A 25,204-nucleotide genomic window follows, 5' to 3' on the forward strand; every position below is an offset into this window, starting at 1 on the left:
TTTTAAACACAGCATGGTGATATATATCCCTGTAATCCCGCACTCAGGAAGCTGACGCAGGATGACCAATTCAAGAGAAACATGAAACTACTTAGCCTGGAATACATTGTAAGATTCTGCAGTTCGCCCCGCCCCCTCAAAATTTTTACCAACTGGATTTTAATTTTAACTGTTATTTTGAGTGAATCAGCAACTTTTACAGACTTCCCCATTTCATCAAGCCAGGCAGTCACACACTCTTACAAGCATGGCGTAAGGCAGAGGGGGTAGAAAATGGCTAGTTCTAACACCACCTGGGCAACATGGCCAGATCCTGCCTCAAAAGAACTTAAACAATTTTAATTTTTAGTTTGATAACTATTGAATACAAAGTTATGGGGGCTGGAGAGATGACTTGGCGGTTACAAGCACCAATTGCTTCTCCAGAGGACTTGGGTTCCAGCACCCACAGGCCGCTAACAACCATCTGTAAGTTCCAGGGAATCCAATACCTTTGTCTGTCCTCTGTGGACACCAGGCAGAGAAGTGATACAGACATACTTGCAAGCAAAACAATCATTAAAAAATAAAAAAATATATAAGCTAACAAGCAAATCATTTTTAAACATCTCAGGGACCCTGGGCTCAGGATACATAGCTCACTTACCTGCATTATGAGCCCGAGTCTGATTCTCAGTACAGAGAAAGAGCGCAGGGAATAGAGAATGCCAAATGTTTGAAATTGCTGGTGTCTGATCAATTCCACAAAATAGTTACAAGGATGCTGCCACTGAAACTGTTGTTTCTCTTTCCTTCTGGGTAAACTCAGATTTCAGTCTGTTCAAATTAGCTCCAACTGCAAAGTGTGCCATTTTCACTGTAAACAGTTCCAAGCTCTCCTCTTCTAAGGAACTACGTGTTTGTCTTCCCAGCCTGAGGTTACTTATTTACCCAGTCAACCCAAAACAAATCTAGAAGTTACTGTTTCATCCTAGTTACACATCCTGAAAGCACCTTCTATTTCCTACCCCCTGTCCTTGCCTAGCTCTTGCTGGATCAAGCCTGCTCATACCACCAATATAACCTTCTGTCATCACACCAGTTTTCAACAGATCCCACCTGTATTAGGATATCCAAAGGTGTCACCAAGTTTACAGCAGCACTATGGCACCTTTTAAATATTCAAGGAAAACAAAACAATGCCTGACATTTGTTAAACTCTGTGCTACTAGATCACAGCAGTTCAGTCATAACACAAGTGCTACACTCCCTTTGATGAGACAACTCAGGAAAAGGTTCTGCTTTGCACAGCTGCTGTGTTTAAAAAGCAAATATTGTGCAAAATCAACATGGACAGGAAGTAAGCACAATCCAAGGTTCAAGAAAGAAATGAAAGCACTATTTTTTTCTTTCAGTTAGTATATCATTTTAAGAATAAATAAAAATCAGTATTTAAAAACAAAACGTTTTCAGAATGACACTTAGAAGTCTTCAACTTATATGTATAATTTCTTTCAAATGGCTAAACAATTAAGACATAAGTATTTTATTGTTTTGCTTTGTTTTTAAACTTAGACATCTGAGATTAATGAGTCTTGAATAAGGACATCTGACAACTCTGCCCCTACAACTCCTCCCTCCCCCTGTCCATCTGTCCCCATCTCCACATCCGCAGCCTGGATGAGGAGAACAAGGCAGGCATCTGCATGTGCAGTGGCTCTTACCTAGCTGGCCAGACAGCTTTACTACCTCACTCCTGCAAAGATAATCAAACACCAGCTCTAAGATGAATCATTCACATTCACCATTTAAAGGTGAACTATTTCCCACCACAACACTACAGTACTGCTTTCCTTTCCTCTTTCCAGGACTTTAAGGGCTGGAGGCTCTTCTATATAGGGTAGTACATGATAGAAAAGAACAAATGACAAGAGCCCTGTTTAAAAAAAATAAAATAAAAGGAAAGAAGAGGGAGTGCGGGGAAGAAGATTTACAGCAGGGGTGGGAAGAGTTCTCCCAAAATGTTCTTAGTATTTTGGTATAGTAAAATAACTTTTTAAAAAATGGTGGTCTCCAAAATGTCATAAAAATCTTACCAGAAAGGATGATAGAAACAAAGAACAAAGCAAAAAGCAGCACTTAGTGTCACTTTGAGTTTTAGAATCTCAAAAGCAAGAAAAACAACCTTCTCTAAAGAGACGCATTCTATGCCCTGGGACATAGAATTCACAGGTTTCAGAGCTCTCTGTAAAAGTCAGTACTTACCTCTTTTTTTGAGGTTTCTACTTTGGTCTTTTCCTTTGACCCAGATGTTGGCATTTCCTTTGTGTGCCCATCAGGTATGTATATCAAGATACATGGGGCTTCTCTGCAACTATATGGGCTAAAAAGAAAATAGCCAAAAGTTTATTTGAACAAAGTTAACTAAATAGCAATTAAACTTGAATTACTAGATAAATTCAATGGTACACAGTTAATGCTTTTCAAACTGTAGCACATTCTTGTGGCTTGTGGCAATGCCACTTATCTAAGAGAAGGCCTGATTTATTCAGTCTTGGTCTTTCCTGTAGAAAGCGCTGGTCTAGAGTCATCTTGTCTGACAATCTAACCTAAGCAGTCTTGAGCAAGACTGTCCTCTGTTTAGTGAAGGGAGGAAATGGTTTTCTGGTCCTACTGACTCAGGGCGGCACAAAGCCACATCAGGTGTCAACCTGTACGCACAAGCTACTCCCAACGGTTTTGGGGAAGGGGGGGCATTGCTTTCAACTCCCACCGCTGCCAGCACTGTCTTAGATCTAGTCACCTCCCCTGGGGAACTGCAATTGTTTCCCTTTAGAAATGAGTGACGTAATAGCACCCAGTGTACACTGCTTATTAATTAATCAAGTCTGAACTATTAAATTTAGAAGATCTAATGAGCCTGAGCAGAAATTACTAAATTATTCACTGTGAGAACTTCAAACATTTTGTTTACATGCTATATTCATTTATGTAACCGGCTGCTTGTGAGACTGCAGGGTCAAACCTCAGGACCATAAAAGAAACACAAGAAAGGACACAGACACTTACCTAACAGGTTCGTATGGCTGGTCACATATAAAGAACCCTCTCCTCTGCAGCTGTATGATGTCTCCTTTCTTCAAATCCTTAAGGCACGGATCCCCGAGCATTAGCTCTTCATGCTATGAAAATTATACAGAACCAAATGTACTTTTAAAAAGTAGAATAAACTGGGCGTGGTGTCGCACACCTGTGATCCCAGCACACGGGACACAGAGGCAGGTAGCTCTCTATGAGTTCAAGACTAGCCTGGTCTACATATACAGAGAAACCCTGTCTCAAAAACCAGAGTGGGGGGGGGGGGAGAAAAAGGAAAAGAAAAAAAAGTAGAACTTCAGAGAACTATAAAATGCAAGCAGTATTCCAACAACTGGAACATGCTCACTTAAAACAGAAGTTTACTAGTTGAGGGCTGAGAAACTGGCTCACTTTGTAAAAGTTTTGCTTTAAAAGCATGAGCCTGAGCGAGATCCCCATAGCCCACATAAAAAAGATGGGTGTGGGAATGTATCCTTGTGGGGCAGGGAGAACAGGACCCCTGGGCGCGTGAGACCTCGCGCCATGAAGCCAAGGCTAACCTGGAGCAGGCCCTTATCCTGCACTAGCTCCAGGATGCCAGGGTCACAGGCCAGCACAGTTATCACTGAAGAGCTAAAAAGCTCTACGGAACCTTGCACGTAATTTAACTGGCAGTCCTGTGAAAATAATCTCCGAGCATAACTATGAAATACAGTTGGAAGGTACCATAGCACTCAAAGGCTCTGCATACAGCATTCACAGGTTTTACTGCACCTCGACCTTTTACTGTATCTTCAAGCAAGTTACTTGACTTCACTGTATTTCACCTGCCTTATAAAATGGGAACATTATTTTTTGTACCTTTTTTGTTTGTTTGTTTCCATTTATTTTGTTTCAGTGTAGAAGTTGAACCCAGGGCTTGTACATGCTAGGCTAATACTCTATCACCAAGCTATATATTTGTTTTTGAGACAGTTTTAGTATGCTGCCCAAGCTGGCCACGAACTCATAATCTTCCTGCCTCAACTTTTACCACATGTTGAGATTACTGGCATGAGCCCAAGTACATCTTTACACTTAAATAAATTCTATACGCCCTTTCAATTTTACCTAAGAAATTATACCATTAAAAATTAGCTTTCAAAATGCTAAGTTTGCATAAGACAGGATGAGATCTGGTTTCGTCGGGTCACCTTACTGTCCTTGTTGACATACTGCTTGAAGTCCTCCTCTTTTCCTAGCACTGGCTTTGTGATCAAGTGCTCATAAGTGACACAGATGGCAGGAATAGGGGGAGCATGTGAGGTCTCAGCAAGCCAAGTGATCTTGGTGGTCTTTTTGTAGTCTTTATTTTCCAAATTCAATTTTGCATCCAGAGATGTAATTTTCCCATCTGCATTTCTACATAAAAGATTGAAAAGTATCAAAAGAGAGCAAACTGCTAGAAACGCATTGCTATTCTGTAGGAAGTGGATAGCAAACTCTCTTAGGAAAAATTCAAATCAAACATCCATTTCAATTTTTTTTTAAAGATTTATTTATTTTGTTATGTATACAATTCTGCCTTTGTGTGTGCCTGCCCAAGAGAAGGGGGCACCAGATCTCATTGTAGATGGTTGTGAGACACCACGTGGTTGCTGGGAATTGAACTCAGGACCTCTGGACAGTGCTCTTAACCTCTGAGCCATCTCTTGAGCCCCATCTATTTCCTTTTTTAACATATATCTGAGAGACATTACTTACATGAATGTAACAAATGCTTTCAGAATGCTAGTAATTCACAGAGAGCAGATCTGTACACATCCATTGAAGAACATACTCTTAGGGCCCTGAAGTCACCAGGATTATGCTAAGCACTACAAACATGCAATGCTACAGTTAACAATCACAGGCAAGTGTATGTTAATACTACATAACTAAGACTTCAGAATTCATATAAATCGTAAGCATAATGCATTTAAAGAATCTAAAAATCTGTTACACACAATTTTTACTAGAAAGTAAAATTCTCCACTAACATTGGCCAATCCACTTTAAATGTCTGGCTAATAATAAACTATATAAAGATTCATATATAAACCCTATCCAAAAGACCCTTCAGGAATTATTGAAGGAGATGCTATCGAACAACCAAACCAACAAAAACCCATAATGTCTGTATATCTAAAGTGGTTCCCAGCACACACACAGCAGCTCAGAACTAGCTATTACTCTAGTTACAGATTATCAGACGCCACACAGGGCACAAACATTCATGCAGGCAAAATATTTATATACGTAAAATAAAAATGCATCAGTGTCAAGGACTTCAGTCAGGGTCTAAATGAGATAATGTTTAATACATAAATAAAAATGGAAGACTTTTCCCCACATAGTTGAAACACAAAACTCTTACCTGTGTATTTTAGTAATGTTGATGTTGCCCCAGTTTATAAATGTGACCATCTCACCCTCGGAGAAAGTGTCTGCATCTGCTCCTTCTATGAAAACCCTGGGACTATACCACACAGGCTTCAAGCCAACATCAGGGTTCTGAATGATCAACAGACAAGCAGGATATGAGTTAGTTAAGCAACACTGAACTGTTGGACCCTGAGTGCACCATGCGAATCCTTCCATTCCCTGATGTATTCTTTAAACAAACAGAGTTCTCTGTGTTAAAGGTAAAAGCTGTGCTAAACTAGGAAGGGCAAGTTTTACCTGAGTTCCCAATTCCGTTCTCTGAATTTAAACATTCACATTCGTTGTACAGGCACACATTCATAGCAAAAAGACCCGCACCCTGAAGACCATCTCTGACTCCCAAACACTGTAACAGCTTATACCAGGGGGCCTGTCCCGATGCTTCTTAGTCTGAACCAATCATTAATTTCAGAGCTAAAAGCATAGTTATTTCCCCCACAACTGGACTGTGCCTCGGTCTCACTAGTTTTGTATCAAAAGAGAAAACAGTCGCTCTCACTGAACACTATCAGACAGCAGGTGCCGCCTTGGCAGAGAAGGGTGAAGCTTTGTGTTTTAGGAGACAAACTTTGAGAAAGTACTATGTATATATAGGCAGGCAAAATGCCCTGCTTTACATGGATCACATGAAGAAAGAGATTAACACTAAAGATGCCTCTCTCATTTGAGGCTCCTAGCTCCAAGTCTTCAGACATAAGTACATAGTCTGGAGTAAACTGCAAAAATCAGGAAAAATAAAAGTGCTCACTATAGGAGTGAGGGAACAAGAGAAGGCAAAAGCACGGTACAAGTTATCCAAAAGTGGAAATGAAAAACGAGGAGAAGGCTATAATGGGGGGACGTGGGGAGAGAAATACAGATGTCTGAAAAGATCCTAAAAGATCACACTATATAACTACCTAAGAAAAACCTGAACAGCAGGCACGAGAAGCCACCTTTTGATTTGTTGCTCAGAGTTGTCCAAGGGACTTTTGCCATTATACACTATTCACTACTGCCCCTGACTGCCCAGCCTAAGGTACCAGAAGGTGCCATGCAAGCAACACTCCTGCCCAGCTATGATGCCTATAAACCAGTATGCCACCATAATTCTCAGGGTGCGTCAGTGGCATACATACTTTGGCAGTAACCAACAGCTCTCTAATTGGACGTAAGGCCCACTCAACAAAGAGAGAAATCGTTCTGGTAACAGAAACACAACCAGCCACTTGGAGACACTGAAATCATGGGCCTCGGAGAGGAACCTATAGCTGATACTTTAGTAACTTAGCGTAGTCCCTAGGTATATTCTAAATGTTTGTTCTTACGCTCACAGATATGTTAGCTCACTCTTCATCCAGGAAACTTCTCGTTGCAACAGACAGAGACCACTACAGAAAACTACAACCAGTCAAAACGCAGAGCACAGTCCCAACTGAAACATCTCTACAGCACAACTCAGTCACCTAAGACTCAGAGTTCACTGTAGAAGAGAGGGCTGCAGGACTCTAAGAGCCAGGGAAACAGGGAGCTTGCTGTGCCATTGTTTCTCCTAGAAACATCAGAAAAGCTACCCCCGTGAAGTGTCACCAACACTACTGTCTAAATACGAGCTGACCAAGGATGCACAACGGACTTGCTAACGTGGAAGAGGGAAAGCTCATGAGGCCGCAAGTATAGACAAAGAACTACAGGCAACTAGGGAACGCTGAGAGTGGGAGAAACAGTCTTCCCTAGGAAAGAGCGCACTGACTGTATACACACACCCTCAAGTGCCATAATACAGACTGAGGTTATATTCATGTATTTAGAAACACAGACATGCACGCACACAAACATTTAATGAAAAAAGAGGCCATAATTTGAAAGAGTAAGGAGGGATTTATGGAAGGCTTTGGAGGAAGGAAAGGGAAGAGAGAAATGATATAATGTCAAAAAATAAAATAACTAAAAAATATTTGCAAACATGCATAAGTAGTCCCTAATCCCTTTTGGAGAGAAAAAAGGAGCATAACATACGTTTGCTTAGATTTAGTCTTGTCCTAATCTCATTTTCATCCTGAGTTAGAAAAGTAACAATTTACAACAATAAAGTTTAGTTGATGACAATGAAGAAAAAAAATGCCTTCTTCATTAGTTCTTCAACTTTCAAAATAGTTGGTATTTTACTACTCATTTATTAGACTGACAACCATGTGTGTGTGCGCACGTGTTTTGGGGTCTAATGGTTGAGAGACAACAGTGTAATGATGAGAGGAGAGGACCAGAGCTTCCACACACAGACAGGAATATGAACACTTCAGAATGACTCTAAGAAGGAGAGGAAACATCTCTCTAACATTAAACAAGCTGTGTCTAAGCAACAAAAAGTACGTGCTGACTGAGTCTAACAGTCTGTCATGTGCTGGGTATTACAGGTAAAATAAGTTCCTTCCACAAGAAATCCACACAAAGATTTGCTCCAATTGTATCAAATCTTGACAAATAATAGGAAACAGAAAATATCACATAAGTGTCCTCTTCTTTGACAGAAGGAAACAGTGGTCACAATGCAGGGCAACCTGACCTTGGGGTGTCTGGCTACTTCCTTCATCTCCTCCTGTGCGTCTGGGACATTCACTGGGATCACTTCTTTCTTCAGTAATGCAACGTATCTTGGAGCCACCGGGTCAATGACCTGTAACAGACAGCCTCATGTACACACTGAAATATGCAGTAACACATCATAAATAAAATATATAACAGCACAGGAATACTAACTGGTTTCCTTTGTTACTGCATTTACTAATTTTCTTAATCTGCTAACTCTTTAATATTTAGTTTATCTGTTCATTTCTTTACTATTTAACTGTCATATAAAATTTAAAAATTAAAAATTAAAAGCTAATTACAAACCAACAGACACAGAAGATTTAAGATTTACTTTCCTTCCAAAAATGTTTATACTGACAGGTAAAAAGAAACTAAAGAAATCAAGTCAGAAATATTTTGAAAATACTCTTTAAATCTAGCAGTATTAGAAATGAGCAGAAATCCTGTGAGGGTTATAAATTAAGATCTAAAGGTAACTTGGGTTTAGCTTTGCATTGCTGGAAACATTCGATTGAAGGGATTACGAGTTTCAGTCTGGTTTCTATAATTAGGTAAGTACCATGGCACCATCTACAGCAGAACAGCATCAGGTCACTATAATAAGGCAACTCTGTGTAAAAAAACAATCAATCCTCTTGAGCCTCATGCCACACACAATGTGGGTCTCTACCCTGAAGTAAGAAATCTGAAACACACTGGTCTCCAACATTTTGGAAAAGGGACACTCAATGTGTATATACACAGAAAAACCACGATACCAACTCCAGCACGTACTTGACACAAACAGGCACTCAGTGAATATTTGCAGACTGACTGAATGAGTAACTGTGCTACAACGCACTTGAGCTCCAAAATACTAGTAGCCTCCTCTTCTGGGGCCAGTGAAAAGCATCCACTGATTGAGGACAAGAAGGGAAGTGCTCGGACACCAAATACCAGGGAGAAAAATGAGCACAAAGTAAATGCAGAGCTGGGCCTGGTGTCCTTGTATAGGGAGGCGGGTTGGGTTAAGAAGACCCTTCCTCACACAAATAGAGAGAGGGATGCATGAATGGATAACAAAAATATATATGGGTTTTTTGTTTTGGTGTTTTTTGTTTTTTCGTTTTTTTGAGACAGGGTTTTTCTGTGTAGCCTTGGGTGTCCTGGACTCACTTTGTAGACCACGCTGGCCTTAATCTCTCAGCGATCCGCCTGCCTCTGCCTCCCCAGTGCTGGGATTAAAGGCATGCACTACCATGCCCAGCCAGTCAGATAATTTTTAAGCCTCCAAAATGTCTTATAAAAAACTACACAACTCTGAGAAGCTTAATTCCATCATTCTCTGTAGCTATCTTCCTCACCTGCAAAACTGTCAAACGTGATTTCTAGCTGGTTATGGTGGCATAAGCCTTAATTCCAGCATACAAAAGGCAGTAGTAGAATGATCTCTGTGAGTTCAAGGCCAGCCATGGTTTTGTAGTGTCTGCTAACTTCCCGCCTAGTGGGAAGGGCACTTCTGTAGCTGGCTAATCTCCTGGAGTGGCTATCTGCACAGGTTCTCAGGCTACCCTAGAGAAACAAGATTCAAATGATCTAAGCAAAATATAGAAATTTGTTTTTAAAAAATCATTCTTCAAAATGTATCAAGTGAAGAACCATGATTTTTTGTAAAAAAAATTAGAGTTCATAGCCACAAATAGTAGATCACAACTATTAATTTTAGAGATTTAACTTAGGCCACTTCAACTTAGGAGCTGAGACTGGCCTGGGCAACCTTGAGAGACCTCATCTTAAAAAAAAAAAGAAGGAAGGAAGGAAGCAAGGAAGGAGAGAAGGAAGGAAGGAAGGGAAGGAAGGAAACAAGGAAGGAGAGAGGAAGGAAGGAAGGAAAGAAGGAAGGAAGGAAGGAAGGAAGGAAAGCGAGAGAGAAGAAGGATACTTAAGTCCCTTTCAACTCTAAAATTATTTAATTCTCAGGGTCTGGATCAGTGGTTTTCAAATAACTCCAAAGAATCTAAGGATTTGCAAGAGGGGCCTAAAGGAAGCCCCGAAGGCCATCACAGGGTGCATCTGAACCTTCCCAGTTTTATGCTTAAGCACTTGCTCAATGGAGCTGTTATGATGGCTGTAGAGTATTTAAGAGATGGGCCTGGCTGTAAGACACAGACCATTAGAGGTTATAGCCACAACTTCCAGAAGTGTACCACCAGCTAGGAGCTGAGTGTCCAAACACATGAGCCTGTAGAGGGTGGCACACACACACACGAAGGACAACAACTGAGGGAGAAGAGGAGTGGGTGAAGATGGTGTAAAAGTCCTTCTCATATTAGCTCTAGAGGCCTCACAGCCGGGACTTTCACATTCAAGGAGTAACAAAAAACAAAAGCAAACAACAACAACAACAATAAAAACTCCTCTGGAAAAACTGCTGGCTGAAAGAGATTTCAAGTTTGAAGTCACTACATGGGAGGAGAGATGGCTCAGGGCTTAGAGTACTAACTACTCTTCCGCAGGACCTAGGGAACACTTCCAGCACTCTCAGCAGCTCACAACCAGCTGCTAATTCAGTCCTGGAGGGTCTGGGGCCTCTGTGGGCACTAGGCACACATGGGGTGCACATATATACATAGAGACCAAATTATCTGTGCCCATAAAAATAAAATAAAAATTTTAAAGTGAAAATCTTCCAATAATGTTAAGCTAAGTTAAGTTCTTGTGACTGGCCCACCAGCTCATCCTCCAGGAAAGCTCAGCTCCTGCTCACTCCCATGTACTCCAATAGTAAACATGAGCACATAACTCAGAATGACATCACACGTCTACTCATGCGAAAACCACGAAGTATGAACAGAAATCTATTTTGAAAATCTTTGAAATACGACAGTAAAAATGAGAAATTCAACAGAAAAGTTAAATAGATCTACCAAAAAGTATAAGCATAAATCAAGGGAGAAAATAAGATAAGACTAGAGGCCTATGTTTGCACATGTCCAGAGAGAAGGCTGAGCTCACTGGTAGAACACGTGCACTGCATGCCAGGGTGGGAAAGACTGGAGGGAGCATGCGTGCCTATGGCCCCAGCTCCTAGGCAGACTGAGAGGATCCCTAGCACCCGAGACAAGCTGGGCACCACAGAGACCCCACACAACAAAACTAAACTACCCAGGGACAGGGACTAGGTGTGCCACCACAGACTGACAGAGAAGGGGTCTCAGGGATGATAAGAAGAGATCTGGGTACAGCTCTGCCTCCAGAACAACAGTGGGCACCATCAGTGCAGCCCAAAGGTCCTGGCAGAGGTGACTCCAAGGGCGAGCTACAGAGCATGTGCAGTGCCTGAGCGCTGGAGGGAACGTGGGAACCTCACAGAACCTCCAACAACCAGGAGTCAATAAATCTGGGAGCAGGCACAATAAAACAGGTCACAGGAGGAAACCAAATTCTTACAAGAAAACAGAACCAACCCCCCCCCCCCCCCCCCCCGCTCCAATCACAGGAAGGTAGCATTCATTGCACTGGCCTAGAGTATGGACAAGCACCACAGGGGTCATCTGAAAATTCAGCAACTTCTCTGCTGGGAGAAAAGGGAAAGGAAGAGCCCAGAGAATCGTGTGACCCTGAGAAATACATTTCACATATTATAAATAAATACATAATATAATTTGATTAAAACTTAGATCTACAAAGGGTGGGTTTAAAAAGTACACAAATACTAACTTCCTTGTAAATTCTACTGTTATTAGTAACTGCAGCAACAGAAAGAACCAATTAATAATTCCTTAATATATAAAAAGTTAAGAACAAAACAAAACAAAAAACCTAAATAAATTCAAGACACATGCGAGACAAGCAACTACTTGAGGCAAGACATCAGCAGCACAACCAAGCAGCAATGTCAAAGAAGAATTTACAGAACACAATCACAGAAGCTGCAGTGCAGAGCATGCATCCTAATGATTCGCCTTATTATAGTGTCCAAGCATCTGCTTCCAATTAGGGATCAACAGGGTCAGTATGCATGATTCCTGGTTTGATTTTCCAATTAAGAAAGTTTTGCTGTTGTATTTTAAAGCTGAAACACAGCAATTGTAGTAAGTAAACCTTCATTACAGCTCAATACATTATGTAATTTTTAAACTCTTATGTCCTCTCCGCAGACAAGGAAACAGCTAGCCAAGTCTCCCTTTGCCACAGAAGAGAGGACACATTTGCCAAACTAGGGATGATGCACCGTCAACAGGTTTGATTGAGCAAGTTTTTACAGACATGTGGTTGTGCTTCAAGGCTGTATGACCCCTCGGGTTGTCACTGTACGATGCTAAAGCTATGTTTAAGGCAATACAAGTATGAAGTGATACCTTCTTACAGAGAGCTCGCAGCTTGAAAGCAGAAAAATGAAATGCAGAGTGTTCATGAAAGATTTAAGGAAAAACTACCACCATTTCCCGTAAGTTTGAGTTTGTTGCTTCAATAATTGTTCCTTGCTGGGGCGATTAATAGGCTTAGTGCCCTTATCCACTAAAGGACCATACTCCACTTTCCTACAGACTGACAGTGGTAACACTGTTCAGAGGGCCTGCTCTGTCATTAGCACACCAGTGAGTTTGCAGAGGAAGAGGGCTATGTACCTTTTTGTTAAACGCCCAGATTTTGTCCCATTCCATGTTCACAACAGACCTTGAGGAGCCCTAGAAAAGCAATAAAAATAGTTTAAGAATAAGAAATGCCAAGTATAAGGTTGGCAAAATGGTTCAGTGGGTAACATTGTATGCCTCCAAACCTAATGACCTAAGTCCAATCCCTGGGACCAACATGGTGGAAGGAGAGAACATGCCCTATAAGGTGCCCTCTGACTCCCATATCCATGCATGCGCACACGCATGTACATACGTCTGCCCACGTGCTAAATATAAACTAAAAAAAAAAAAAAAAGAAGAAGATGAAGATTTTGCTTCAAGTCAAGCACGCTTGGAATATCAAGTAAGACAAATGCTTGCATATTTACTTCCACTGAAATTTAAATCTTGGGTGTAGTCCTAACAGTTTCTTGTTGGAAGTCATTCTGCAGGCTGGCCAGAGTATGCACTCAACCTTCCACTGCATGGAAATACTTCCCCTGCATTTGTCCCAATATTTTATTATCATAAACGTGAATGTATTCCCTTCAGAAATAGCCTACTCTTAGGCAGGCACAGTGGCATGTATGCTAGGGAGACAGAGGCAGGAAAACCTCTACAGCCCAACCTGGTCTACATAGCACTTTCCAAGAGAACTAGGGATACATGGTGAGAAGGGAAGATGGAGTTAGGTAATCCATCCTTGCTACACATGGAATTACACATCTTTAGTCTCCATACCCAGAAACTTAGTCAGAAAGGTCACCAGGAGTTCAAGGTCCTGTTGAGCCACAGAGTGAAGTCTTACCTCAGTAAAAACAAACCTAACAGTGAACCATAACTCAACACACGCAAACATGAGCTAGGAAGAACGGCAATAATGACAAGAGGGATCTTACTAGGAACTCTTGGAAACTCAGAGAAGCTGGAAAAGAAACAGTAACTCACCTGAGCAGCAATGAACTGCTTGAGCCCCTCAACTGTCATTCCTCTTCTGAGAACCCCACGTACTGTGGGAAACCGAGGGTCATCCCTGGGACATATGCACATTGTTACAAAGACACATTTAGATACATCCCTTAGATACATAGAAACGATTCCTAATGAATAACAAATTACATTTAGAACAAAGTGTGGTAGGACAGGCTTGTAACAGCAGCACCTGCGAGCTTGAGGCAGGTTAGCCTGAGCTACACAGTGAGTTCAAGAGCAACCTTAGCTATACAAACCCTATTTCAAATTAGATAAATGATATGCCTTAGGCAGGCAGATCTCTGTAAATTCAAAGCTAGCCTGGTCTATACAGCAAGATATAGGCCACTTTGTTGCAAATAAAATAAAACCAAGCAAGACATAGAATCATGTCAACTTTTTATGAATGTATATACAAGAATATATATTAAAGCTATTGATTTGACAGGAATTTGAAATTTTCAGTACAGCTGCAATTATACCCTTTATACAAAGATAATGCCCAAGATAAACCTACCTTTAATCAAATTTAGCTCTATAATAAAACTGAAAATTTTGAGCATATACCTAATACATAATATGCCTTTATCTTGATCACTATTTGTGTCTTATTTTTTTAAAGAGGATAGCCTTTAACTCAGGATCCTCCTCCTTCACGTCTTCAGTGACAGATTTATAGATGTTTGTTCCTGGCAACCATTATGCTTATAGTATAAACCAATGTACACATTCTTAATTCAGGCAAAATAATCATTAAAATCCAGATATATCAGCACCATTTATATAAATACATGACTACAGGTGATTTCCAGTTTTTTTCCCCCAGAGTCAGGGTACTTCTGTGTAACAAGCCCTGGCTGTCCTGGACTTGCTTTGTAGACTAGGCTGGCCTGGAATTCGGAGATCCTCCTACCTCTCTCTTCCAAGTACTGGGAGTAAAGGCGTGTGCCAGTGCACACAGCTGATTTCCAATTTTAAACTAAGCTTCCGTACAAAAATTCCATGGACTTTACTCCTATCTACAGAAATGTTCTGATTCTTTTGGGAAAATGTTCTACTAATAAGATGGGCCCTGAACTCTGAGGCTGAGACCACTTCACCCTTACCTCAACTCGGAGCCAATGGGACCTAAAAAGCATGTAGCCGAGAGGAAAACCTCACAGGCACACCTCTGAGTGGAGAGTGGAGACTGATGGTAACCAGTTCTATAAAAGACAGTTATAACCACTCTGTATTAATGCTAAGATCTACACCCAGAGGATGTAGCTAAGTGCATTTCTCGTTTCTATCCACTACATCATTTCCTAGTCAAATCTGACACCTACATATAGTTAAAAACAAAATCAAGAGGCTGGAGAGATGGCTCAGTGGTTAAGAGCACTGTCTGTTCTTCCAAATGACCCAGGTTCTATTCCCAGCACCCACATGGTAGCTCATAACTGTCTGTAATTCCAGTTCTAAGAGACCTGACACCCTCACACCAATGCACATAAAATAGAAATTAAATAAATTTTAGAAAACACAAACAAACAAACAAAATGAAAAACCAAGCACCAAACCCCATGCTATGCTAAAGCTTTACTGCTCTGTAACTCTAGGTGATGTCAGACTTACCATCCGTCTACCAGCCCTTCATTGACAAACCACGTGAGTTTTCTTTTGGACAGCACTGTGTTGTTGAGATTTAAGCGACTGTATTCCCAGATGTATGGTTTCCTTATGCCTAACGCTTCAATGATCCAATAAAATTGCTCATCTCTGTCATGGTATTCTGTTGTCCTCAAGGCATGGGTAACACCTTCAATGCTATCCACTATAGGGCAGGCAAAGTCATATGTTGGATAGACACTAAAAAGAAACAGAGAATGGTTTTCTGAATAAACATAGACTATTTTATCTTTCCCATCTTAAACATTAACACCCATACTCATTTAAAATATAACTCTTTACAAATTAAGAGTTGATTTTTTCTTTTTCTTTTTCTTTTTTTTTTTTTATGGATATGGTAGCTTACTTATAATACTAACATTTGAGAGGACAGAAGCAGAAAAATCACTAGATTCCAGACCAACCTGGCATATATAACACATACTATTTAAACACACACACACACACACAGCGAAGAGAAAAGAAAGTGGAGAATGTTTTGATATACTTTGTTGTTTTTTAGCTATCACTTTTATGTGTCTTCGGGGTTCTGCTGGCATGTATAGGTCTGTATATCTGCAGTGCCTGCTGAGGCCAGAAGGGAGTGGTGGCTCCCCTGGAACTGAAGTCACAGGTGGCTGTGTGGGACTCCTAACCCTCTGCAAGAGCTTTCTGTGCCAGAACCACAGGGGCTCTCTCCAGCCCCAGCTACTTCTGACAGTCTCACTAGCTAGCCCTGCTGGCCTGGGATTCACCATATAGTCCAGGCTAGCCCTGAGCTAAGACCACTTCTTTCTGTCCAGCATACTGGACATTATAGGTTTGTACCACTATGCCCAGTAAGTCAGCAAATTTGCAATCCAATACATAGTTCAGTATTAGTTTGGCAAAATCTATATATTATTTCTGTTATCACCAGTATATATTTTAACAGCAAACAATACATTATACATAGAATTTTCAAGAAATCTAGCTTTAAAAAAAACAAATAAACTAGCTTTTAAGTAGCCTTAGTAATTCCCAGGGGTCTTACAGTATTGTAAGTTATATGCACCCGAGGGACAACAAGAAGGCTCGGCTCACAGGGTAAAGGCATCTGCCACCAAGCCTGACGACCTGAACTGTATTCCCAGAACCCACACAGCAGGAGAATCAACGCTTTCAAGCTGTCCTCTGATTGGCACATGTGTGTTGGCACATATGATACACAAGTGTTAAAAAAGAAAAAAAGAAAAAGAAATATATTCAAGAACAAAGTGTATATGGCACAATTGCAATCCTGCACTTAAGCTATAGCAAGAGAATCAACAAAATTAAAGGCCAGTTTGGACTACAGAATGGGCAGGCTGCTTCAAAGAAAGAAGGAATAAACTGTGGTAGGAAGGAAGGAAGAAAGGCAGGCAGGCAGGCAGATAGGCAGGCAACAAAAGATGTCATTTAAGATGAAGTATTTTGAACCCCGTGCCTAGGGACTTAACCAAGGTCTTCTGAATGCTAGGTAAGTTCTGTACCATGGATCTGCCCAGCTGTATTCCAGCAGGACAGCATTTCCTACAGCAGCTGTAGAGCACTTGCCTAGCATATGGAAGAAGGTCCTTGGCATATGCCACCACCATCAAGAAAGAGAGGGGGCCCAAAATAACAACAACAACAATAACAACAAAAAACAACAACAAAAAGACCAAAAAAAAAAAAAAAAAACCCAAAACCCAAAATAGAAAAAAAAACCTCCAACCAACCAACCAACCAACCAACCACTAAAAGAATTTCTGCTCTGGGCGCATATAGATAATCCCAGTACTCAGGGAGGCAGAGGCAGGCGGATCTCTGTGAGTTTCAGGCACCACCAGCCTGGTCTACAGAGCAAGTCTAGGATAGCCAAGAAATTCTTTTGGAGGGGATTGGATTTTTCTTGTTTTTTGTTTGTTTGTTTTTTGAGACAGGGTTTCTAGTCCTAGCTCTTCATATTTTTGTGGTTTTGGCAGTGGATAGGCACATAAAAAGGTATTTAATAGTGAAACTGTAAAATCCAATGTGAAGCTCCACAGCTTCAGAATGGCTGTTCTAACCATAGAGACTCAGATGTATAGAACTTGGGCCTGGTGCAAGTTTTTTATAATAAAGTTTATTAAAAAGAAAAGAAAGAGAACATAGTCTACTGCTGGTGCTCTGCATCTGTTAGTTGCTTGCCCCCAAGATTCTTACTGTTTTTGAGCAAACTGTGATGTATCCCAAGTATTGCTGTAAGTATTGCCTAAAAATTATTCCTGATTATTGGCTGAATAAAGGCCTACAGCCTGGGCAGGGCAGGAGGAAGGTTCACGTGTGCTGGGGGGTGGGGATGGGATGTGTTTGAGAGAGAAGGATTTTGGGTAGGAGACAGGCACAGGAGAAGAACCAGGAAGGAAGCAGAGCAGTGCAGTGGTAGTGTGCAGAGAAGCACTTGGTTGGGTCAATGTGGATGCAGGAAAGCAGCCCAGGTGCAGAACATCAGCACGTACGTTGGAATTAAGGAGGGAATGATTAAAGCAGATGGCCTGGGATGGGGGCTGGGAAGTGATGAGGTTAGTTTAGAGGGTTAGTATCTGCCCAGTCCCAGGTAAAATGAGGCTAGTCTAAAACACAACAGGTGTCTGTGTCTTTTACTGATTGATAGCAGGCTAGATAATAGTGCTGTAATAAGTATAAGCTAATTTTATGATAAACATTATTAGATTTTTTTAAAGTTACTACAACAGTCTATAGCTTATTTTATATAACAAAGGAAGACTTCAGGCTACATAGAGACCCTGTTTCAAAAAACCAAAAGAAAAAGAAAACAAAAAACAAAAAACAACAAAAAAAGAAAGATATTCTATTTAAAGGAAGGAATCTAAAAGTAGGGGTGTTAGTTAGTGTAGGACATTTGTCTGGCAAGCATGAGGCCCTGAGCTCAAACCTTAGAACCAGGGTCTTTAAAACTAAACACACATGCTCTTCTCTGGGTTTCTGTAAATTTTTATACTTTGATTTTTGTGTCAATTTATGCTCAGAAAAAAATTTTTTATCAGAAGAGAAACATCCTTATCTAAAGATATACACTTAGGAACTTAGTCAAGACAGACAGGGAATACAAAGTGTCAAGGACTTGACAGATGAAAATGTTCTTGGATAGGTGAGTGAGAAAGCCACGCCTGAAAGGCCACTGCACATCTTCTGAAAAGGTCACTTGGCCAACTCACCTGTGAAGAACAAAGGCATTGGCTTCTCAACTGTTCTGCATCCCCTCCCCGCCCATGTTCACACAGGAGCAAAGCAAAACAAGGCTACCAACATAGCAAAGGGGTGCGCTTACTTGTATTTATTTCCAGTTCTAGGATGGGGCTGGATTTTGCAGCGGTAAAGGGTTGGGTCCCTCATGCATCCATTGTTACTACTCATGTCAATTTTTGCTCGTAGGCAACAGGACTGACCAAACGGGCTCCCTTTTTTCATTTCTTCCCACATTTGTAGATTCTTCTCAACAGCTGTAATATAACAGGTATGTTTTTATTTATCTGACTTACATAAATTCTTTTTGTATTGCAGACATGTTCCATTAGTTTAAAGACACTGTGACATAATAGCTGGGTATGTTAGAACACTGTGCTGGTAATCCCCAGCAGGAGGAAGGAATATTAAGTCAGGTAGAGCTACTCAAACTCTAAGAAACAGACAGACAAACAGCAAACAAACCTCAATATATTTGGGAAATATTCTCTATGAATGTTGCAGAAAAGGTAAAGGCAATACATTTCAATAGTAGGGCATACCAAAAGGAACGCCTTCCTTCCCATCTGCTATTCCCATCAAGGCACAAGTAAATGGTCAGCCCTTCTGCCCCTCCCAGGTCTGACACAGGGTCTTTAAAACAGAATCATTATTTTCCTTTGCTGCATCACAGCCAGGGGCAGAGCAATTTGGCCTGGCCTTGGGGCTCCCTGAATGTCTCTTCAAGCATTGTAGCACAGGAAATGCTTGGCTCCAAGAAAATAAAAGAAGACAGAAAACAGATGGTGGCACAAGGCAGGGAGTAGGTGCAGAAGGACTCTGTGCACTGGGTAACTCCAGCTCTACCTATGTCACAACACAAAGTCTTGTTCCGTCAGGACAAGGAAGAACTGCTAAGCAGTACTTTACTGTGGAAGCTTCTGAAGCTGCAATTCACGTTTCACTTACATTCAAATAATAATATAATTCTCAAAGTCCGCTTACCTCCCTTTAAAATGTAGTTTTTAGAAAAAGTTTACTATGACAATTTAAATTTACTATGCTTCCCAAATGAGATGCTTTAGATTTAAATATAGTGAGGAGTTCTATATTGCACTGAATAAAGATGGCTAGATTTGTGCCTGAGGGGGTGGCGCACACCTTTAACCCCAGCTTTGGAGTCCAGAAGCAGGCACATGCCTGAGTTCAAGGCCTACAGGTGAGTTTCACAACAGCCAGGGCAGCACAGGAAAAACCTTGTCTCTAAAAACAAACAAAAAAGCTTGATTTGTAAGCTCAGGGAGAAGTCATGAATTAGAAAGGCAAGGCGGGGCTGGAGAGATGGCTCAGAGGTTAAGAGCACTGCCTGCTCTTCCAGATCCTGAGTTCAATTCCCAGCAACCACATGGTGGATCACAACCATCTACATCTATAAGATCTGGTGCCCTCTTCTGGTGTGCAGGTGTACACGCAGGCGAAACACTGTATACATAATAAATAAATAGACAGACAGACAGAATGATAGGCAGATAGAAAGACAGACAAGGCAAGGCAGTATCTTAGGCTGGATATAGTGAGGTATATAATCTATATAACCTGTAACCCCAACACAAGGAAGCTGAGGCAAGACAGCAAGTTCAGTATCAGACTGGGCTATTTGTTGTTTCTATTTGTTGTTTGAAAAAACAAATTTTGACTGTTGTAATGTGAAATGCCTACTATGGGTAACACCTGGTCCCTAGCTGATGGCAGTTTTAGAAGGTTATGAAACTTCTGGTGCAAGACCACGGTGTACCTTTGAGCATAATAGCAGCTCAGTATCAATCTGATCCCACTCCATGCTTCCAAAGTCACCAGCACATAAATGAGCCATGCTGTCAGCTCCCAGCAAACAGTGACGGAGCTGCTGATTTGTAACTGTGGACTGCAGCATCTGCTGCCTCCTACAGCTCTGGGCCCTAAGCTGCTTCTGTCAGATCCGATCGTAGCCGTGGAAAGCAAGTGCAAGAAGTATAGAATTTACTCAAGTGACAGTGCACCAGCACAGCACAATAATGACATGTGTGCTGTATGTGTCACATGTACCTACTGCTAGTGCTCACAGCATTTCCAGACTGCTAAGCATTTCAATTAAAATAACTGTAAACGTTGCAGAAAAGATCCTTCAAATGAAATAAATGCAAGGGAATGCATACAAAAAGTAAGGTGCTAGAGACAGGACACTGAACTAAGGTTTAGTGCAGATAAAGCTACAAGAAGCTAGGCCAGGAACTGAGGTAAGCTCAGCGGCCTAACATGTGCAGGCTCTGGATTGATGCCCCAGGTGGAAACAGGAGGAGGACCGCAAGCAGGACATGATGACACATCCCCTAACCCTAACACTGAGCAGGCTGAAGCAGGAGAAGCTCAAGTTTGAACCCAGCTAGGCTACATGCAGCAAGACTGCCTTAGACAAACATAGAAACACATAAGAGTAAGGGAAAGAAATAGCCTTATATGTGCCTTAAGAAATATTGATTTTAAAAAGAAAGAAAAGAAGAAAGCAAGTTTATCAATTACAATCTGATACAAAACACGCCTTACAGTTTTGTCTGTGTTTGGACTCTGTCCTCTGTTCCCGTTCCACTTTCATCTGTTCTGCGGGAGTGTCATCCACATAAGCCTTCCCTTCTTGAATTAATTTCTCCGCATATTTCATTATAGTTTCAAAATGATCTGACGTGTAAGTAAACTGATCTGGCTTAATATGCAGCATTGCAACATCTTCCAAGATAACCTGCAGTAAAAAATAAAAGTAGCCATCACTGTATCTGCCATTTTGTTATACACTACCAACCCATGATACTTATTTTGAGCAAATGTAATAACACACCATCAGTCTTAAATAGCTGAAAAGATTGTAGATGATGCACAATGTTAGGTCAAAAAAGAAGAAAGCTATTCAGTGCACCAGCTTCCAGATTTCTAACTGCGAAAGCAGATCTCAAGGTGGAGCTGTGTTTACTCTGAGAGCTGGCTCTGCTGTGACATTGCCACCACCACCCTCAGTGCATATATTACAATCCTTCAAAGACAGAAGTCTTGAGGCTAGAAACCACACCTTACAATACCTGTGCAGTTTTTATTTCATTAATAAGCTTCAGACTACAACAAAAAGGAATCCTGCTTCCAGTTAAACTGGTATTCAAAGAAAAATGCAGTATTTAAGTAAACGGTACAGTAACAGGAGAAAAAAAAACTGAAGTTTTTTGGTATGGTAGGGTCAATTATTTATTTATTTTTTGGCTTAGCTCTCAGGCAGGAAATATACAGATGAGGAGGGGAAAGGCAGCTACGAAACCAAATTTATTCTCGTACCATGAAGGTATCGGATCACATTCTAATTTAATCAACTTTTCTGAGAAAAGGGTCATCACTACACTTTTAATTACCTTCTCAAAATCTTCCTTTTCCTTTTCAGGATTTGTGTCATCAAATCTCATGATCAGTTTCCCTTTAAAGTTAACCTGGTAGTGCTGGTTCAGAAGAGCAGCTTTTGCATGCCCAATGTGTAAGTAACTAAAACAAAAACATTTCACAGAGAAACTCATTAACATGCTTAACTAGATTCTTACCCTTAACCTCTTTGAGGAGCTAAGAACTAGACAAAGTGTCCAATACTCCCCAGTCATTTTACTTTCTCCTAACAGATGCTGTAATAGAAAACATGACGCTGACAGAGACAACAGACTAGAACATGGACAATGTAACCATGAGGTACAACTCCTTACGTAAACCCTATTATAAATATTTATAAATATTACAACCCTAAGAACAATCTGTTTTTTCCTCCAAGAGGAATGGTCATTTAGAGGAAACTGTTATTGATGGAGCCCAGCAGTGTCCCTCTCAGATTTGCTGGGAACAACCACCTGACGCTATGAGAGATGCACTAGAGACAACCGTCACTGTGATGCTAAGTCAGAGAACTAGAATAAAAATTAGTGTGACAAAGAAAAAGCCATGAGTTTTGACTACTTTCCTTGGTTTCAGCTTTCTCAGAGGCCAATGAAACTATTTCAACTACATGATCTCAAAGGTCCAAATCTAGCACCAAACTCCACAAACCAGAATCTTAATACTATTTGTTCCCATGGTCAGGCAGCTAATAATAAAAAAACAGCAACAGAACTGCACAGCAGTGACCTCCTCCATCAATGCCATGGTGGGAAGCAACGCCTTGAGTCAAGCGTGGTAAGGCACTGGCAGACGAAGACAGGAGGATCCCACATTCCAGAGCAGGCTGGGCCACATAACGCTGACTTAAGAATATGCATCTGAGATCTTATTGCTAAGGATACTGTCAACTAGGCAGAGAACAAGGCATGAGGCAAGAATAAACCTGTATGAAGCAAGTTTAAATAGCTCTCACCAATGTTTATTAGTTTCTATGGTAGCTGCAGTGAATGCTTTAAGTTTGAAAACACATCTTTGATCTCAACTAATACCAATATGGGAGGAGAAAGTGCCAACCTTTCTTACGTCTTTGTACTATTTTACATAGAAAACAAACAAGCTTTTTTGTGGTGCTAGAGGTTGAACCCACTGTTTTGCCTGTGTCAAACAGACATTGCCTCACTGAATCATATCCCAGACCTACATCAGACCGTTTTCTTTACACTCACACAGCACTCCAGACTGATGAGTCAACTCCACATAAACCAAAGAACTGTATGGGTATCCTGGGCAATATTCATGTATCAGAAAAGAAAGAAAATTTAAAAGCCCCAAATGTATAGAGTTTAGTAACATTAAGAAAAATTGCAGCCAGGCTTGGTGGCACATTCCTATAATCCCAGCACATGGGGAGGCAGAGGCAGGCAGATCTCTGTGAGTTCGAGGCCAGCCTGGTCTACAAAGTGAGTCTACAACAGGCAGGGGTACACAGAGAAACCCTGCCTCAAAAAAACAAAAGCAAATGTTAAAAAAGGTAAAACTTTGTGTGTGTGTGTGTGTGTGTTTATGTGTGTGTATAGATAGACAGATAGATAGATATAGATATATGAAACTTTCTATTCTTGCAACTTTCTATATATCTAAGACTACTATAAAAATTAATTTGTGTAAAATAAAGGGCTATTTTTGTCTGGGCTAGAGAGATGGCTCAGTAGTTAAAAGGTACTGTCTGCTCTTCCAGAGGACCCAGGTTTGTTGCCACCACCCAGATGGTGGTTTACAACTTTGTAACTCCAGTCCCAGGGGGATCTGACATTCCTCTAGTATCCACGGGGACCTGAGAAATACATGTGGAGCACAGGTATACACGCAAGCAGAGCACCCATACACATAAAATACATGTGGAGCACAGGTATACACGCAAGCAGAGCACCCATACACATAAAATACATGTGGAGCACAGGTATACATGCAAGCAGAGCACCCATACACATAAAATACATGTGGAGCACAGGTATCCACGCAAGCAGAGCACCCATACACATAAAATACATGTGGAGCACAGGTATACATGCAAGCAGAGCACCCATACACATAAAATACATGTGGAGCACAGGTATACACGCGAGCAGAGCACCCATACACATAAAATACATGTGGAGCACAGGTATCCACGCAAGCAGAGCACCCATACACATAAAATACATGTGGAGCACAGGTATACACGCGAGCAGAGCACCCATACACATAAAATACATGTGGAGCACAGGTATCCACGCAAGCAGAGCACCCATACACATAAAATACATGTGGAGCACAGGTATACATGCAAGCAGAGCACCCATACACATAAAATACATGTGGAACACAAGTATACACGCAAGCAGAGCACCCATACACATAAAATACATGTGGAGCACAGGTATACATGCAAGCAGAGCACCCATACACATAAAATACATGTGGAGCACAGGTATACATGCAAGCAGAGCACCCATACACATAAAATACATGTGGAGCACAAGTATACTCGCAAGCAGAGCACCCATACATCCATACACATAAAATTTAAAATATAATTTAAAACATAAAAGGGCTGTGAATTCCCAGAAAGAAACTAAGACACTATGAAGACGTCATGAGTGTGCTGCATTTAGTAACACTGCTGTGACTGTTGTCCAGAAAAGAAACGTGTATAGGGCCTCAGAGATGGTTCAGTGGGTAAAGGCACCTGCTACTAAGCTTGACAACGTCAGTTCAACTTCTAGACCTCCCATGGTAGGAGAGAATTGGCTCCTGCAACCTGTCCACTGACTTCCACATGTGGCACATGTGTGCCTACATATGCATACACTTGACAAATAAGCAAATAAATGTAATGTTTAAATTTATTTTATTTATGATCACTGATTACCTATTATTAGTTAATGTACTTCGCTTTATTCACGACATTTGAGGGTCTACCTCCTGCTTATAGGGAGTAAACAGGAAAAAACTCTTATGTTTTAAAGACAGGAATCTGGAACAGTGGGTGAAGTCCTAAGAATACAATATCATAAAAACAACCAGGACTCTTAAAATAGTCACAAGATTTAACTTTCTCAAACAGATTTACAATGCATACTTGGCAGTGATCTGTATTACATCCTGCCATAGTTTTGTCTCCCTCACTTACACACACACACACACACAGGGACACTTTTTAGTTACTAGGACTCTAGAAACAGATGCCA

At 41.0% G+C, this 25,204-nt stretch overlaps 1 protein-coding gene across 2 annotated transcripts in view; it reads right to left on the minus strand.

Annotated features, from left to right (window-relative positions):
* Window positions 1–25,204, minus strand: part of EPRS1 (glutamyl-prolyl-tRNA synthetase 1) — a 65,954-nt gene that overhangs the window by 25,131 nt on the left and 15,619 nt on the right. Inside the window, exons 7-18 of one of the 2 annotated variants that reach the window (XM_084799358.1) lie at window positions 21,968–22,094; window positions 21,120–21,312; window positions 18,643–18,814; window positions 15,276–15,509; window positions 13,638–13,722; window positions 12,702–12,761; window positions 12,432–12,452; window positions 8,066–8,176; window positions 5,453–5,589; window positions 4,251–4,458; window positions 3,049–3,161; window positions 2,245–2,362 (exon numbers count right to left, since the gene is read on the minus strand). In XM_084799358.1, the coding sequence (XP_084655484.1) occupies window positions 2,245–2,362; window positions 3,049–3,161; window positions 4,251–4,458; window positions 5,453–5,589; window positions 8,066–8,176; window positions 12,432–12,452; window positions 12,702–12,761; window positions 13,638–13,722; window positions 15,276–15,509; window positions 18,643–18,814; window positions 21,120–21,312; window positions 21,968–22,094 (1,579 nt within the window). The remainder of the gene's footprint in view (window positions 1–2,244; window positions 2,363–3,048; window positions 3,162–4,250; window positions 4,459–5,452; window positions 5,590–8,065; window positions 8,177–12,431; window positions 12,453–12,701; window positions 12,762–13,637; window positions 13,723–15,275; window positions 15,510–18,642; window positions 18,815–21,119; window positions 21,313–21,967; window positions 22,095–25,204) is intronic. The other variant, XM_084799359.1, reaches the window with a different exon arrangement.

Source organism: Acomys minous (genome assembly GCF_964271855.1).
Source record: "Acomys minous genome assembly, chromosome: 1".
NCBI classification, from domain to species: Eukaryota; Metazoa; Chordata; class Mammalia; order Rodentia; family Muridae; genus Acomys; species Acomys minous.